This window comes from Pelophylax lessonae (genome assembly GCF_965119305.1).
Source record: "Pelophylax lessonae genome assembly, chromosome: 1".
Taxonomy (NCBI): Eukaryota; Metazoa; Chordata; class Amphibia; order Anura; family Ranidae; genus Pelophylax; species Pelophylax lessonae.
The window spans coordinates 832869653-832885878 of NC_138768.1; the positions used below are offsets into that span (position 1 = coordinate 832869653).

A 16226-nucleotide genomic window follows, 5' to 3' on the forward strand; every position below is an offset into this window, starting at 1 on the left:
CACATATAAGGGTAATCTCTATGCACAGATACAAACCTATAAACCTCTAATATTTCTACCCACTAGCAAAAAATCCCCCCCCCCCCACACACACACACACACACTGTCCTGTCAAAATATCTCTCTCCTGCAGCCACCACCACCAACAGGCCAGAAACTTCACTTATCCTATTCCTATACACCAAATTCCCTCTAGAGTCACATATTTCCTCTATTCCAAAAGGACACATCCCCATATCCTGTACTATATACTCCTATATACTCCTCATACAACAGCAATGTCCAGAGAGGGGCGTTCATTGGAACCCACCCATCTCCTGAGTCTCACTATTGGCGTTGTTGGTGGGATAGGAAGTAAGGGTAAATCCATTAATCCTTCACAGTTCTATGCAATACAAACAAAGTCAAACATAGAAATAAAAGACAAGTTACTAGGACTTCTGTCCCTACATTAACGATACATTGAATGGGCTAAGAAAATGTATATAGCAAAATATTTAAACTGCTTATGGATCAGTTTTTAATTTAGGTCAAGTAAAATATTTATCCAAAGGTAACATGTGTTGGGTTATTGTATTCCTTCTCGATTAAGTGCAGTAATGTGGGATTATATATTGTTAGGATGTTTTCCATCCTGGACCTACATGTGGCCCACCTTGGCAGGTCTCAGAGGGTCAATATTGGGATAATGTGGTACAGAGCAGTTTTGAGTAATGAGGTATAGTAGGTAGCAGAGAGTGTTCTTTTAGCTAGTGTTGGTTTGTTTGGATTGAAATACAGATATGAGGAAAAGTTAAAAGTAGAGAGAGAAAGTTGGAAAGTTGGAAAGGGTACATGGGCCATGGAAGAAAGAAGAGGGAAACTCATGGACTCCTGGGCCTCCTTACCCCTGGCTTGGCTGGGACATATCACGGTTGCCAAAATGGCTATTTTGCAGAAGATTTTATACCTATTTTGGGTCTTACCCATTCGAGTCCCGTCCTATTACCTACGCCCGCTTCAGAGCCGAACCTTTAGCTATGTATGGGGTAAAACCCGCCCTAGGGTACCACGAAGGGTCCTGTATCTCCACAAACTCCAAGGCAGATTGGGTCTTCCGCAATACGCTAAGTTTTACCAGGCTGCACAACTGGCTCAACTTATGAAGTGGCATGCTGCCCAGGAAGTTCCCCTTTGGGTAGCTTTGGAAGCAGTTGACTGCGACCCTCTTTCCATGGCCAATCTTTTGTGGCTAAAGCCCGTGGACCGTAAGTCAGTTATTAATCCTGTTATACGTCACTCTTTACACCTGTGGGATACCCTGAAGTTCACATACAAGCTTCAATCACCCCATAACCCCCTGCTGTCGTACTTACATAACCCATCCTTCCCCCCTGAGTGGGAATCCCCTTCCTTATTTTAGGCACCTGATTTTAGTATTTGTAGCTAGTAACTTTAAAAAACAAAATACAAACAGAGATTGATCGGAAAAGGAAATTATTATTATTATTTTAAAGTATGTATGGTCACCATAAAGAAGAATGTACAGAGATTGGACAATCATATTGCTGCAAGTGTGCCCAGCTACTTCCTAAATGCAAAATTGTCAAGTAAGGCAGATGTGCACCTTTAACAAGCCACAGAGGGGAAAAAAACTAGTTTTATTAAAGCCTATAATAAAATGGTAATGAGATGTTGGCTTTTCTTTATCTGAAAGAACCTGGGCATTTCGGTCTCTGCTTATTTTCCTGTTACACCCCTCTCATTATTTTGCACATAATACCTCGGATGCTCTTTGGATATATGCACTCCGACAAGAGTCATTGAAATGTTTCTTCTTAGCAAAATTGTGTAATCAGGTTACATAATGCGACATATTTCACGCTTATCTTTTTGTATTGGCAGACATTATGCTTATATTGTAACTATCCATCTTTCCTCTCCTCTTTAATAGACAAACAAACAAAACACTGCGCAGATATAGGAATCTGACTTCGACATATGGAGCCCATCCAGCTCACCCATTTTAAGAGTCTTTTTACATTTTACGATGACATTATGCGGAGAGAAATCGGAACTGTATTTTTCTTGTTGTCATGTTTCAGGAGCTCTCGCTGAAGTTGAATTGTGTTTTTTTGATATTTAGCATTTTTTTGATAAGACTACCGAACAGCGCACTGAGTTCTGAAAAGAATTAAAGCTGACCATAGGTGAAATTTTTAATTAAAAATCTTAGGAAAAGAATGTTCTAAGAAAGTTTGTTCATTTTCTAATCATTAATGGGTCGAATTGAATTTTGTTTTTGACCATAGTGATGAGAAAATTCAAAGGAGCAGGATGGTAAATTCTTGTTGAACGAATACATTTCTAATAGTGTATGTGGTTTTCATTTGATAAAGTCCATTCTTTCCAAAATCAAATATTAAGCGCAAGCAAAATCTTTTGCACAACTTTTGAATGTTCTAAGAATTTCTGTATGGATTTTCCTAATTTACCTAAAATTTTTTGTTTAAAACTCTATCCATCAATGGTCAGCTTAACAGAAAAAAAATAATACATGAAAAAAGTATAATCAGCCCAACATGTTTGTAGTCTTTTTGGCTAAGTTATTCTTTTTATTATGAAGATAGCAAAATTGTAACAAAAAGTGGGACTTTATAAAGTAGAATAATTCAAACTTCCTCAAGAGGAACATGGGAGGTGGAAACTTCCTCAAGAGGAACATGGGAGGTGGAAACTTCCCCAAGAGGAACATGGGAGGCGGAAACTTCCTCAAGTGGAACATGGGAGGTGGAAACTTCCCCAAGAGGAACATGGGAGGTGGATATTGAAATAGCATAGTATCACCATTTAATTTTAAAATCATTAAAGTCATTCATGAGTACGGTCATCCCAAATGTTCCCAATAGAGAGATATTACAGCTGAAAGTAATTTTCTTAAAACCTCTTCCTAGGGTAAATATTGTTGTCTATTGACTCCAAATATTGTTTTTCACATTCCCTGCAAGTTTTGCAAAAAAGGGCATCCCCATTAAACAGTTTCTAATGACCATTTATGTCCTTCACTGCCCAATCAAAAGAGTGTCTACCAGTTGCACTCCAACACCCAAACAATCATTATTGCTAAAATTATGCATCTGGACACAGGTGTGTTTTCTGAAAGAAGGACCTGTTTGAAAATTCCTGTGGACCTGTTTGCAAATTTATAAGTTAGGCCCCCCTTTCTCAAGCCTCTTTGCTACACATTTCTATGCTATGGGTGCACATGGGTACACACTGGGTGCTTAGGCACCTCCAGCATTTTTGCATGTTTAGAGATTGGATCCTTGGATGAAAACCATCGGTGTCCAGCTAAGTCAAAGGTGCTGATCAATCAACCTCTTGTGTGAGCAGTTACATGCAATCAGCGCCAGTACCAGCCATTAGTTTGTGCCAAAAAACATCTGTACCCCTTAGACCTCAGAGCAGCCATTCTCAAACTGGGTTCCACAGAACCCTAGGGTTCCTCCAGAATTTTCTGAGGGTTACCAATGATCTCTTCAGCTATCTGTAAGGGGGCCATTCTGACCACCACTGTAAGGAGGGCTTTTATTGGCGATATCTTTCTCAAGCAGGGTTCCATGGGACCCTAGGGTTTCTCCAGAGGTTACTGAGGGTTCCTTGACCTGTGGTTAATAAACCTCCTATTTGATGGTGTCTGCATAGTTTCAGGACCAAGTCCACTTGGCGGAGTCAATAATATGGTACCAGTGATCTCTTCAGCTATCTATAAGGGTGCCATTTTGACCTCCACTGTAAAGCCCCGTACACACGATCAGATTATCGAACGATCTGTCGTCCGTTTTTTGCGGCATGCTAGTCTGATGTGGAAAGTGAAGAAGTTATTTTCATACAAATTTTCCCGTACGACAGAATTCTACTTTAGAAGTGATGTCATGTGTTGGATTGCTTTGTATGTGTTCTTTCGTCTCTGAGCATGCCTAGTCTTGCTCTTAAGATTTTTTCTCTGTCAAAATCTGTACTAATGAGACAAAAATTGGACGTTGTATTACGGACGACAACAATTATATAGCATGCACATTAGGATTTTATCAGCCGAAAAGTCGGAGTTGGCTGTCGAAAGCACCATACGGTCGTCGGACAAATTTTCCCTACAGATTTTCTTATTGTGTGTACGGGCCTTAGGTAGGCTTTTATTGGTTTTAAAAGGGGGCCCCCAAGACCTAAAAAATATTTTAAGGGTTCCTCTAGGGTAAAAATGTCAAGGAAGCCTGCCTCAAACCTTGGAGGGATTTCCTCTCACTTTCTATTTCAACTATGGGTCAGGAAGTAAAGAGAAATCTCCCCAAGGGGACACAGAAAAAAAACAAAAACAAAACTTAGAAAGGTTAAAACCCTCTATTACTCTATGCCAAAAAGTTTTGCCTTCAGTTCTATTTTAAGGCTGGCAGAGCAATTTCAGATTTTGTATCATTTTCATTCTTCTAATGTACTTTAAATTTAAAATGGATAATTCTTTTACCATATGACATCAAATGTGGACAAAATGTCTACTGTTAATTTTTCTTTTTTTAATTAAAATATGTTCTCAAGGCAACCGTCTGTGCTTACTGAATAAACACATTACAGGAACACAATGTAATTTCTTGTACCAAGGTGCAATTATAATTTCTAGATTTTATAATCATGAGACATTGTGCTGCAACAGATTCTAACATAGATTTTACTGTTCTAAGTATGATGGAGAGAGATGGAGACAGCCCATTAAACGGGTAATAGAAACCCCTTTGTAGCCATGAGGCTATATTCCTCCTTCACCGAGAGATTACACTGTGTTTTTGTGCCTGTTTGAGCACGTCACATTGTCTTACAACTTCGACTTTTATATGTAGATTTCCCCTATTTTCTTTCAGTGTATTTGTCGCAATAAACATGTATTTGTTTGTGGCTCAGATATAGGACCTGACATAGCATCCCTCTTTTCTCAGAGTGTATAAATAGCATTTCTTCAGCGCGATCTGTGTCAGCGCTCTACTTAATATGGAAATTTCTACCATTGCGTGTCATCGCTTTGATGTGCCTGTTATTCTGCCCACTGCTTTCTTTATTGACACTTAATTTATCTTATTCTTTTAAGTTCCAGCATTATCAAAATAAGCCATAAAACATTGGAATTAAAAAGTGGTTTTTTGAAGGCCCTTTGCTAGAATTTACTGAAGGCGCCAGATAAGAGTTAGGGTTTGAGTTGATAATCTTAGCTAATTAGTATGTGTTTTATTTGTAGCTCAGACAGAAAAAACAAAAAATAATGACTGATGATTATAAATCGAGCTCGTCTCTTTTTTTATAAGATATGTGGATGTAAACTAGTTAGCTTTTACTAAGGCCCAACTCCTGCAAAACAATTGTTGGGGTTTTGGATAGACTTCAGAAATACTTCTGTCGTTTTGCTCTGTACCTGGGAAATTTCACACTAAACAATGTGGCATAATTCCTGCCACTGATACCAACAATGGAGCACTATCCCTCCCACTGATACCACCAATAATAGGGCACCATTGTTCCCATTAATACTAATAATAGGACACTATTCCTCCCACTGATACCACCAATAATAGGGCACTATTGTTCCCATTAATACTAATAATATGACACTATTCCTCCCACTGACACCAATGATGGAGCACTATTTTTTCCACTGAAATCAATTATACAGCACTATACCTCCCACTGACACCTAAGATGGAGCATTATTTCTCCCACTGACACTAATGATGGAGCACTATTCCTCCCACTGACACCAATGATGGAGCACTATTCTTTCCACTGAAATCAATTATAGAGCACTATACCTCCCACTGACACCTAAGATGGAGCATTATTTCTCCCACTGACACTAATGATGGAGCACTATTCCTCCCACTGACACCAATTATGGAGCACTATTCTTTCCACTGAAATCAATTATAGAGCACTATACCTCCCACTGACACCTAAGATGGAGCACTATTTCTCCCACTGACACTAATGATGGAGCGCTTTTCCTGCCACTGACACCAATGATGGGGCACTATTCCTTCCACTGATACCAATGATGGGGCATTATCCTACTGACACCAACAATGGAGCACTGTTTCTCTCACTGAAACACACCAACAATAGAGCATTAGTCCTCCCACTGATACCAACTTCCTGCCTCTGTGACAGCAGGACAAAAAATTATAGAAGATGTTTTCATTAGAATTGGAAGTCACAGGGAGTGATAAAAACCTTACAGATGTTTTAGCCCTTCCCCATTTTACTGACAACGGATGTATTTTGTTGTAGTCTATATCTCCACTGGAGAGATTTCCCATCACTATTTGTTCCAAAAGGAAGACAGGAAAAGTCTATTTGGGGGGTCATAAACTTCAGTTAAAATCTGTGGTTCTGTCACCACCCATTCTGAGGTTTGGTCTGAAGTATAAAGGCTTCAATGTAGCTGTTTAAAGAACTTCACTCAAAAGGGGAATTTTAGCTTGTTTGCATCCTCCCCCTTTCCGCTGCCACATTTGACACTTTTTTGGGGGGGAGCGGGTACTTGGTTTTAATAGGTACCCACTCCCACTTCCGGCTCAGATTGCTGCAGTGATCTGAGCCGGACTTTTAGCCTCCCTCCTTCCACCGCAGTCTTCTGGGACACATCATTGGTCTCAGAAGGCTATGGGACCATTCACAAGGCACAGCGGGGAACTCACATGCGCAGTAGGAAATCATCTGTGAAGTCACAAGGCTTTACTTCCTGTTTCCCTTACTTGAGATGTCCGCTACCTGCACGCAATTTGGCTTGGGTGAGGACATCGCTGGATCCCTGGACAGGTAAGTGTCCTTATATTAAAAGTTAGCAGCTACAGTATTTGTAGCTGCTGACTTTTATTTTTGGGGGGAGCCTAGAGCTCCTCTTAAAGTGCTTCTACATGTCCACCTGAGGTGCAGATAAGGTATGTTGGGTGTGTCTAGGAAAAAGAAGCACAAAAGAGCATGAAATGGAAGTGGATGTGTAAGACAATGGAGGAAATCAATAAATGGGATGTGGAAGGTCAGAATCTTTCGAGAAGAATCAAAAATAAGCAGAAGAATATGACCTATAGCCAAGTAGGCTCTTTTAGGCTAATTTTGGGGAGAATTGTGACCTGTAGAACCCCTCTTGCAAAGTGAACACCCAACTTTTCCAAAATTTTAGATAAAGTGGGTATTGGCATGCTGTATATATATATATATATATATATATATATACAGTACAGTTATAGGCGCAACAACAATTTTCATTTATTATATTGTGATTAGTATTTCTGCCACTAGGTGGTAGTGTAATGTATTGTTCTGTCTTTAGGAACTAAATGGTCATTTTCCGCTTATGTGTTTCTGTGGGTTTCCTATAAAACAACAAGAGGTTTAGTCATGTGTCCAGCAACATCTTGACTTGGTTAAAAAACATAATTGCAGCAACTTACCAACAGTGGGGAATATTTAGAACTCATATTAGCTTTTATTACAGTCTGGGTCTCCAATGGGGAGATTTCTTTCCTTGTCTATCCTGGTGACCACACACAAAGTGAGGTAAATACACACAGAAATAAAGGCACCATTAAATGGAGAAGTGTGGGATTGTAGAAAAAAAAATTTAATTCTCAACTTAATAGCTGCAGCATTGCTGTAATGCTGCCTCTGTGCCCCGCCGGCTCTAAGACCGAAAACTGAGTCATCGCATGACCACTGTGACCACCTCTGAGCTCTGCCCTTCCAATGATCACCGGAGCACTGGGCTGTTATTATGGCCAGTATATGGAGCTGACATTTTTTTTAGGAAGTAATCATATTAAACATACTGTATTATAAGAGTTATTTTTTATTGTGTTTTAACAAATAGGTATTAGAAGAAATATTCATGACAGCTGTGCATGTCTAGTCTTAGCTTTGCAACTTTTTATCTTATCTTGCATTTTATTTTTATTTTTTTTACAATTTTTTTGTTTTAGTCTTTGCTATGTCGCACTGTATATTGACTAAATGAACTAAGATGTCACACAAATCACACAATTCATTTGTGGCTTTAATTTGGATGGAGGGTAGACAGGGCAGACTGGCTTATCCATCGAGACAAATCCAGTTTGTTTATAACGCTCCGCGAGCCTCCGCTTGCTCTGTCTGAAACTTTTATCGTTTTGTTAAATTTACATGTTCTTCCATTCCCAGAAAAAGGCTATGCTTAATTCCTGGTTTACTCTGCTGATGTGTGATATTAATAAAATGATACATTTCCTCCTGCTTTATGGCTTTTTTTAAAGTAATGCATCTGCATAAAAGCTAAACGCTGGCAATGGCTTTCAGAAAACAAGCTCAGCTCTTAGTAAAATGAATTCTGTAGCATTAAAACTCTTCAAGATATAGTCTTATCCTTAGCTCGCTTATGTGTAATGATTACAGATGATCAGAATTCTGCAGGCTGCTCACTTTATCTGCTAGCATGGTCCAATTCAATGGATTCAGTAGTTTTCTGCTCTATATTTGTTCTTTTTTCCTCTTTTTTTTTTAACCATTTAAATGTGAATTAAAGTAATAATATGGGTAAAATCAAACATGAATTATGAGTAAAATCAATTAAGTCTGTCACCATCATTAACAGTCATTTTATGACCCACCGTAACATAATTGTATAACCTGTTGATCCTTCCTATTGACCTGTTGGTCCTGCCATTAGTTTGGTTGTTATTTTAAACTCCTTTAACAGGGTGACAATACAGTTTATTCTATGCTTAAGCCATGCAGCATTGTCAGGGTCAGGGCGGAGACGAGTAATGGACAGGAGGAGGAAACAGCCCCAGGATTCAGATCAGTTGCTGTCAACCAGCTGGCCACGACTTCATGTCTGACAGCTAAGACTTTCACTCTGTACAGCTGAAACGAAAAACACACCATGCATGCACAACTTCCTAGTAAATATGAAATATACTCTATGTGCCAACCATGGGCAGCTGGAGCAAGGAGGCAGAGAATGGGTGCAGGTGGGTGGTTCATCCATTCTGCCGCATGCATTACCAGCACGGAAGGGGGGGAGGGAGTATTTTGCATCCTTATCCTGGTCACTGGACGAAATTGTCCCAGTACTGGGCAGGGTAGCTTTAGAAGTCTATTTAAACTTGTCTATCTAAAGCTACCCTGCTACCTGGGCAGGGCAGCTTTAGATAGACAAGTTTAAATAGACTTTAAGCAAGCGACATACAAACTAAAGTCAGACTCCATCTAACACTTTTATTCAGCTTCAGAAATATACATATATACTGTATATTAGGGATGCACCGATACTAGTTTTTTTAAGACCGAGTATGAGTGCCAATACTTTTTTCAAGTACTCACTGATACTAATTACCGATACCTATTTTTGTGTCAATAACTGTTCAGGGCCGGTTTGGAACACGATTTCAAACGCTGTCTGGTGCAACTTTGTTTAGCAGTTCAGGTGTGATTCAGGTGCGAATTGTTAAAGTGTATGACATAAGAAATTGCACCTGGATGGGCTAAAAATGGTACCGGACTCTTTTTGAATTAGCACTGCTGCCAGCCCACACATATTGGAACCGGTTCCATAAATAAGCCTTTTGGTTCACATGTCATGCAAATCGGATGCAGTTCAAGACTCATCCAGTTTGAATAAATGTGAACTGGGTCTAGGTATTGGTTTTAGTATCAGAGCATTTTCACAAGTACTCGTGCAAATGCTTAGTATCAACACTGATACTGGTATCAGTGCAACATTAATAAATAAATATATATATATATATATATATACTGCATATACAGTATAAATACACCAAATTACACCAAAGTACACAAAAACTCTGAAACTGAAAATGCTGAATAGGTTTGTTGAGTCAAAGTATTAGCTGGAGGTCCTCCTGCATGAATGGCATCTATAAGTGGCAATTGCAGTTTATGTGAACTCCTCTCACAGCAGATGTCCCCCATTGATCTGCTTCTGTATCCAACAGATCCAATAAATCCAATCCAATAAATGTAAATATTACCCTAAGCCTCACATTTTATTGAAAAGGCATTCAAATTTCTTTTTTTTATTCTTCACAGTTGGATAGCGCCACTTCCCTGATTCAAGCAGCCAAGAATCTGATGAACGCCGTTGTGTTAACCGTAAAGGCTTCATATGTGGCTTCCACCAAATACCAGAAAGTCTATGGCACGGCGGCTGTGAACTCCCCTGTTGTCTCCTGGAAGATGAAAGCTCCAGAGAAGAAACCTCTAGTAAAAAGAGAAAAGCCTGAAGAGTACCAGACCCGAGTACGACGAGGATCCCAAAAGAAGCATATTTCCCCTGTCCAGGCTCTAAGTGAATTTAAAGCAATGGATTCCTTCTAGAACTCTAGGCTTTACTAAATGGTTGTTATTTTTTTTTTAAGAAGTCATTTTGTATGCTTACCTGCCGGCTTGTATGCGTCTGGCATGATCTGAATCTTAGCACTGTCTATTTGCATGCTACCCAAGATTTTATTGGAGTTAAAATATGTTGCACAAAAAAAAGCAAATGAGTATATTGACTGCTGATAAATTTCTAACTTGTATTTTGGCCCTAAACCCATCCTGAAGCTTTGAGACCTTGACAGGAGTTAGCCAGTGGAGAATTAGTCCTGAGTTGCCAGCTACCAGTGATTTCTAGATGGTTAACCGCTTGACCAAAAATCATCCATTGTTGCATCCCACAAGGCCCCTGTCAACACCTGCTATGCTGCAAACTGAAAACAAGCAGATATTCTGTATTAGGTGTACTTATAGAAACCCTGTCTGCTGGAATTTTGAGGAAAGTAGAAAAACAGAGTTGAACCCATAAGGTCATTTTACTGGTATATGATGTCGATGTATGTGACCTGGTTCCCAGGCAGGTGGCTTCTACATCCCAGAGGATCTCCATGGTCATTTTGACTTGTATTGTAATGCAACAAAAAGGTAAATTGAAGCGCCACAATAGAGGTTCAGGTATGACTATATTCCAATAAAAGTCAGAGGAACAATCTAAAGAGTAGTAACGTATTTCAGTGGTCCAAAAGTGCACCCTTCATCAGGGCTTGGAATTGAATGCAATATGAATGGACTAGAAGTGGACCTTTATTGGTATTCCTTTCAGTGTGATTGCCAGCTGCTGACAAGACCTATGCTTGTTCACTTCTAGTTTCTTCACATTGGTTTCAATATCAAGCCCTGGCAAAGGAAGTGTTTGATAACATTGTATTGTCCCCCCTTGACTTTCATTGGAAAAAAGTTGTTTGTAAACCTTGAGTGCCGGTTCACACTAATACGACTTGTCAGGCGACTTGGTCAGCCTGGCAAGTCGTGCACCGTCGCGGTCCATTGAGTAGTACAGGACCGGTTCTAATAGGAGCGACACAAGTCGCTCCGACTTAGAAAAAGGGTCCTGTACTACTTCGGGGTGACCTGGAGGTGACTTGCATTGACATTCATTTTATGAAGTCCATGCAAGTCGCGCAGAAGTTGCGCCGCACACGACTTCACAGGTCGCCCCCTAAGTCGGAGCAACCTATTGTGAACCGGCACTAAAAGGGTCAGTTCACCTTTACAAAAAATCTACCTATGAAGGTAAGGGGTGTATGTAGTTAGAAAAAACCTGTCTAGCTTTGACTAAAGTTGAATAATGCCTTTGCTATAAGCGTAGGCCATATCCATACCTCCTAAAGCCTGACTGGAATAAATTGCTGGGGCATTGCTAAGCAAGGCCTAGTCATTACTCCACACCTCCACCATCACAACTCTTTCTCTGAATCAAATATCCTTACATGCTCTTTCTCTCTCCTGATGCAGCAGCTGTCTCAGTGTCTGAGAGCTCTTTCCTTTGATGGAGGAGGTGAGCAGTAACGGCTGGGAATGTCTTAGCAGCATCTTAGCAACAAGGCAGGATGGGATGATGCCATCTCTGGGAGTTTTTTTGGCCAGGCTTTGGGGGGTACATAAATAATCTGCACCAATAGCAAGGGCATTATTCAACTTTTGTCAGAGCTGCACCATTTATTTTTATCTAGACAACCCTTACCTGCATTGACAGTTTTTGGTAAAGGTGAACTAACCCTTTAACCACTTAAGCCCCGGAGGATTTGGCTGCTAAACGACCAGGGGGTATTTTGCAATTCGGCACTGCGTGACTTTAACGGACAATTGCGCGGTCGTGCGACGCTGTACCTAAACGAATTTGGCGTCCTTTTTTTCCCACAAACAGAGCTTTCTTTTGGCGGTATTTGATCACCTGTGCGATTTTTTGATCACGCGTTATAAACAAAAAAAGAGCGTAAATTTTGCAAAAATAGCAATATTTTTCCCTTTTTTTTATATGAAATTCCCCCCAAAAAAAATGTAAAAATCAAAATTTTTTAACATTTTCGGCCAATTTGTTTTATGCTACCTATGTTTGGTAAAAAAAATCGCAAAAAGCGTATTTTGATTGGTTTGCGCAAAAGTTATTGCGTTTACTAACTAAGGGAAAGATTTTTGTTGTTTTTTTTAACGCGTAATGGCGGCGATCTGCGATTTTTTTTGCGGTACTGCGACATTGCGGCGGACAGATCGGACCCTTGACTGACATTTTTGACACTTTTGGGGTTACCAGTGACATTTCTACAGTAATCAGTGCTATACATATGCACTGTTACTGTAAAAATACACTGGTAGGGAAGGGGTTAACTTTATTTGAGAGGGAGGGGCTGTGTGTGTCCCTAGGGGCGTGATTCTAACTGTGATTGGCTGTGGCTTCAGCTGTATGCAGAGTGATCAACGGATCTACATAGTAGATCCATATGATCATCTCTCATACAGAGGGGAGAATGACAGGCAGCTTGTTTACACAAGCTGCCTGACTTTCTCCCTCTCCCCCGCCGATCGCAGAGTGGCCGGCGGACATCGGGTCCGCCGGTCACACGCGCGGGGGGGTCCGTGACCACGCGGGAGCGGGAGCGCGCCTCCGGCGGCGCGCGCTCGCTCCCTAGACCCTCACAAGCTAGTGACGTAGCCCTACGTCACTTTGCCTGTGAGGGGCTGACCGCCGACGTAGATAGTCGTGCGGCGGTCGGCAAGTGGTTAAGAGCTAGGGGGGAAGCTTCAACTTACATTTTTTGCTGCAAGGGATTGACTCTGTTATGCAATGATATCATGGGGTTGATTTACTAAAACTGGAAAGTACAAAATCTGGTGCAGCTCTGAATAGTAGCCACTCAGCTTCCAACTTTGGCTTGTTCGATTAAGCTTTGATAAACTTTACATGGAATCTTAATTGGTTGCTATGCAGAGCTGCACCAGATTTTGCACTCTCCAGTTTTAGTAAATCAATCCCCATGCTTCCAATCCTGCTGAAAAATTGACACTACTGGGAGTGTCGGATAAAGAGCTTTCTGAGCTGTCTGCAGTGCTGCCACTCCCCTATTCCTACATCACCAGAATTTCAACAGCATGTAAATGTAAAAAACTCTAATAAGATCGGCACTAATAGTTAGTCCATTTTAAGCCCGTTGTCACTGTTTACTATGCCGGAGACACATTGCTGCAGCATGCAAGGTTTTGATAATTATCCCTGATACAGATTCTTTGCCTTTGTTTAGCAGGTGGTGACAGGGTCTTCCTAAGGTGTATTCTATATAGTTATTTACTTTTTTGGATGTTTTTTTTTTTTTTTTACCTCTGTTTTCTACCGCTGTTTTTTTCCCCAAATTTTTTTATTTGATAGATCAGGGAGAAAATAGTGTTAGAATTACATGAGATAGCAATGTATCTGTTGTGGAAAACACTTGATCACCTTCCATTGGTCCAAAAGTTATGGTGGAAGAATTTGTGGAGACACTCTACGACAGCTAAAGCCAGACACCAGCCCAAACTTTTCATTTAGTTGAATGGAGTGGGGAAGGTTTACAGCCTCTATTTGGGTTTGTATTGTCATCTATTTACCTGTTGGGAAGACTTCTGCACACTTAAGGATTGCCGACACAAGAAAAAACACGTAACGGACAATATCCTGAAAGAGGTCACAGATAGAAATACAAATCTGACAGAGGCGGTAAAGTGGAACCTAACTGTTTCTGAGCACCACAAACTGAAAATTATATTTAAATAATTTGTATTATTTAAAGCTGAAACCCCCCCTTCCATCCATGTCTACATGCTTTAGTTTGTTGAGAAATCACTTTGACAACCACCCCGTAGCATTTCTACCCATCTTGAATAAGGGCAGATGATTCATGTAGCATTTACTTTTTAGAATCCATCTGCCCTTAGCTCAGGCTTGCAGACAGGAGGGTGTGCTTACATAAAAATGCCCCTCCCACTTCCCCCAGATGGAAAAAAAAAATGCACATAAAGACTCCTAGGATTTATGTAATCAGCTTGGCATAGGCCAGGAATCAGGAAGCAACTGCAGAAATGTAAATTAAGAGAGTTTAGTTCCACTTTACCTCTTCTCCACTCAATACAAAACTAAAAACCCTAAAAAAAATTGTCCGGAGTTCTGTGTGCCAACAAAAGTGTTCCCTGCAAAAAAGATAATAAATGCTTACCTCTTCCATCAAACACCAAACTACTGAAATGAAATCATTGCCTGAAGCCTGAAAACCCCCAGACCTCATGATTTCCTGGACCAGGCTGGGCTCAGTGGCTCCTCTCACTAACCTCCAAGATTACTCCAGTAGTGATAAGGGGGTCAATGAGAGGAACCACACTAGGACCAGGACATTGAGTGTCCTGGAAGTGTTTCAATCTAAATAGACTTTAGTTGGTGATTTCTCTTCTGTACAATGGCCTATAATGCCATGGGCAGCAGGAGAGGTACGTAATTACTATCTTCAGTTGCAGGGAACTCTTTTATTGGCACTTTTATTTCAACAATAGGCCTATTTCACATGGGCTTCAGATTGTATAAGAGCAGTGTGAACAGCAAGCTTTAGCAAAACATTTGCAGAGCTTTCAGCGAGCTTTGTTGAAACTTTTAAAGTACCATTCAACTCCAGTTTGTAAATGCTGAACACAGATCCTAACGGGAGTGTTAATTGCCACTTTAAGCAAGCTGCTAGTAGCCTTAAGCAGGTTTTTAACAAGTTTCAAGAAGTAAACCAAAACAAATAAAACAGTGCTCACATCATATGTTAAAAGTCATGTTAAAAGTCGAGTTAAAAGTCCATAAAAGGTTAAAAAAAAACGTCCAAAGTATATATAGTCCTCCATATTCTCCCACATGCGTGACAAACTGATGTTGAAAAGTGCTCCACTCCACCACATGACAATATAGACCACACTCACCAGAAATAATCAACTCCTTGTTTTCACAAGAAAGTCAAACTGAGCCTTTTTATGTACCTCCAGGAAAAAAAACAGTACCAGTGTGCTTGTGGAACCGTATGCTCAGTCAGGTATAGGTGGCCTCTGTTTAACACCACAATCTTCCAGGGTCCACCCACTATCTTGGCAAAGGGAATATTAAAAAGGAGAAGGGAAGCCTCCCATAGTAAAGTTATGTTTTATTAATGACTAAAACAAGTTAAAATCACACTTACAATGTGTATAAATGTATAGCATTCCTAAGACAGTACAAGTAAACTCCTCTGTCCATCCGGTGTGCGTCCCACCCAACTGGAAGTGACGTAACCATATTCAGTGCTGTCACATGACCCCCCCTCCTCTCTCTCTCTCCCTCCCCCTTTCTCTCTCTCTCTCAGGAGAAACTTCTGGTCTAAACGAGGCTATGAAGACAGGAGGAGATCATGTTCTGCGAAGGATAGGAGGGATGGGGGTGGGGCTGGGCAGGTCTAGGCATGCCTGTCTAAGAAAGACCGACAACCTTTTCAGGAAGTGAAAGACAGCTTAGCAAATTCAGATAAAGGGAGATAGCTTTATTAGTGAAGAACAGGAAGAAGTTGTTTGTCTAGTTTAGATAAGACTTTCTAAGCTACACAAGCAGCTAGTCAGAAAATGAATAATATCAAAGATAAAGATATTTAACATACTATTAACAGGAACAATTTCATTTTTGACTGGAGCTTCCTTTCAAGCTTCAAGAAGTGCTGAAGGCTGCTAGCAGTTTGTTTAAAGTGACAATCAACACTCCCATTAGTTCAACATTTACAAAGTGAAGCTAAATAGTATTTTAAAAGCTTCATCAAAGTTTGCTTAAAGCTCTGCCAATGCTTTGTCAAAGCTTTCTGTTCACACTG

General features: G+C 40.3%; 1 protein-coding gene across 2 annotated transcripts in view; it reads left to right on the forward strand.

Annotated features, from left to right (window-relative positions):
* Positions 1–10972, forward strand: part of LOC309557588 (catenin alpha-2) — a 963358-nt gene extending 952386 nt beyond the window's left edge. For both annotated transcript variants that reach the window (XM_082260379.1, XM_082260380.1), the window contains one exon: positions 10102–10972. In XM_082260379.1, coding sequence (XP_082116505.1) covers positions 10102–10389 — 288 coding nt within the window. In that variant the 3' untranslated portion in view covers positions 10390–10972. The remainder of the gene's footprint in view (positions 1–10101) is intronic.
* The last annotated feature ends 5254 nt before the right edge of the window (positions 10973–16226 follow it).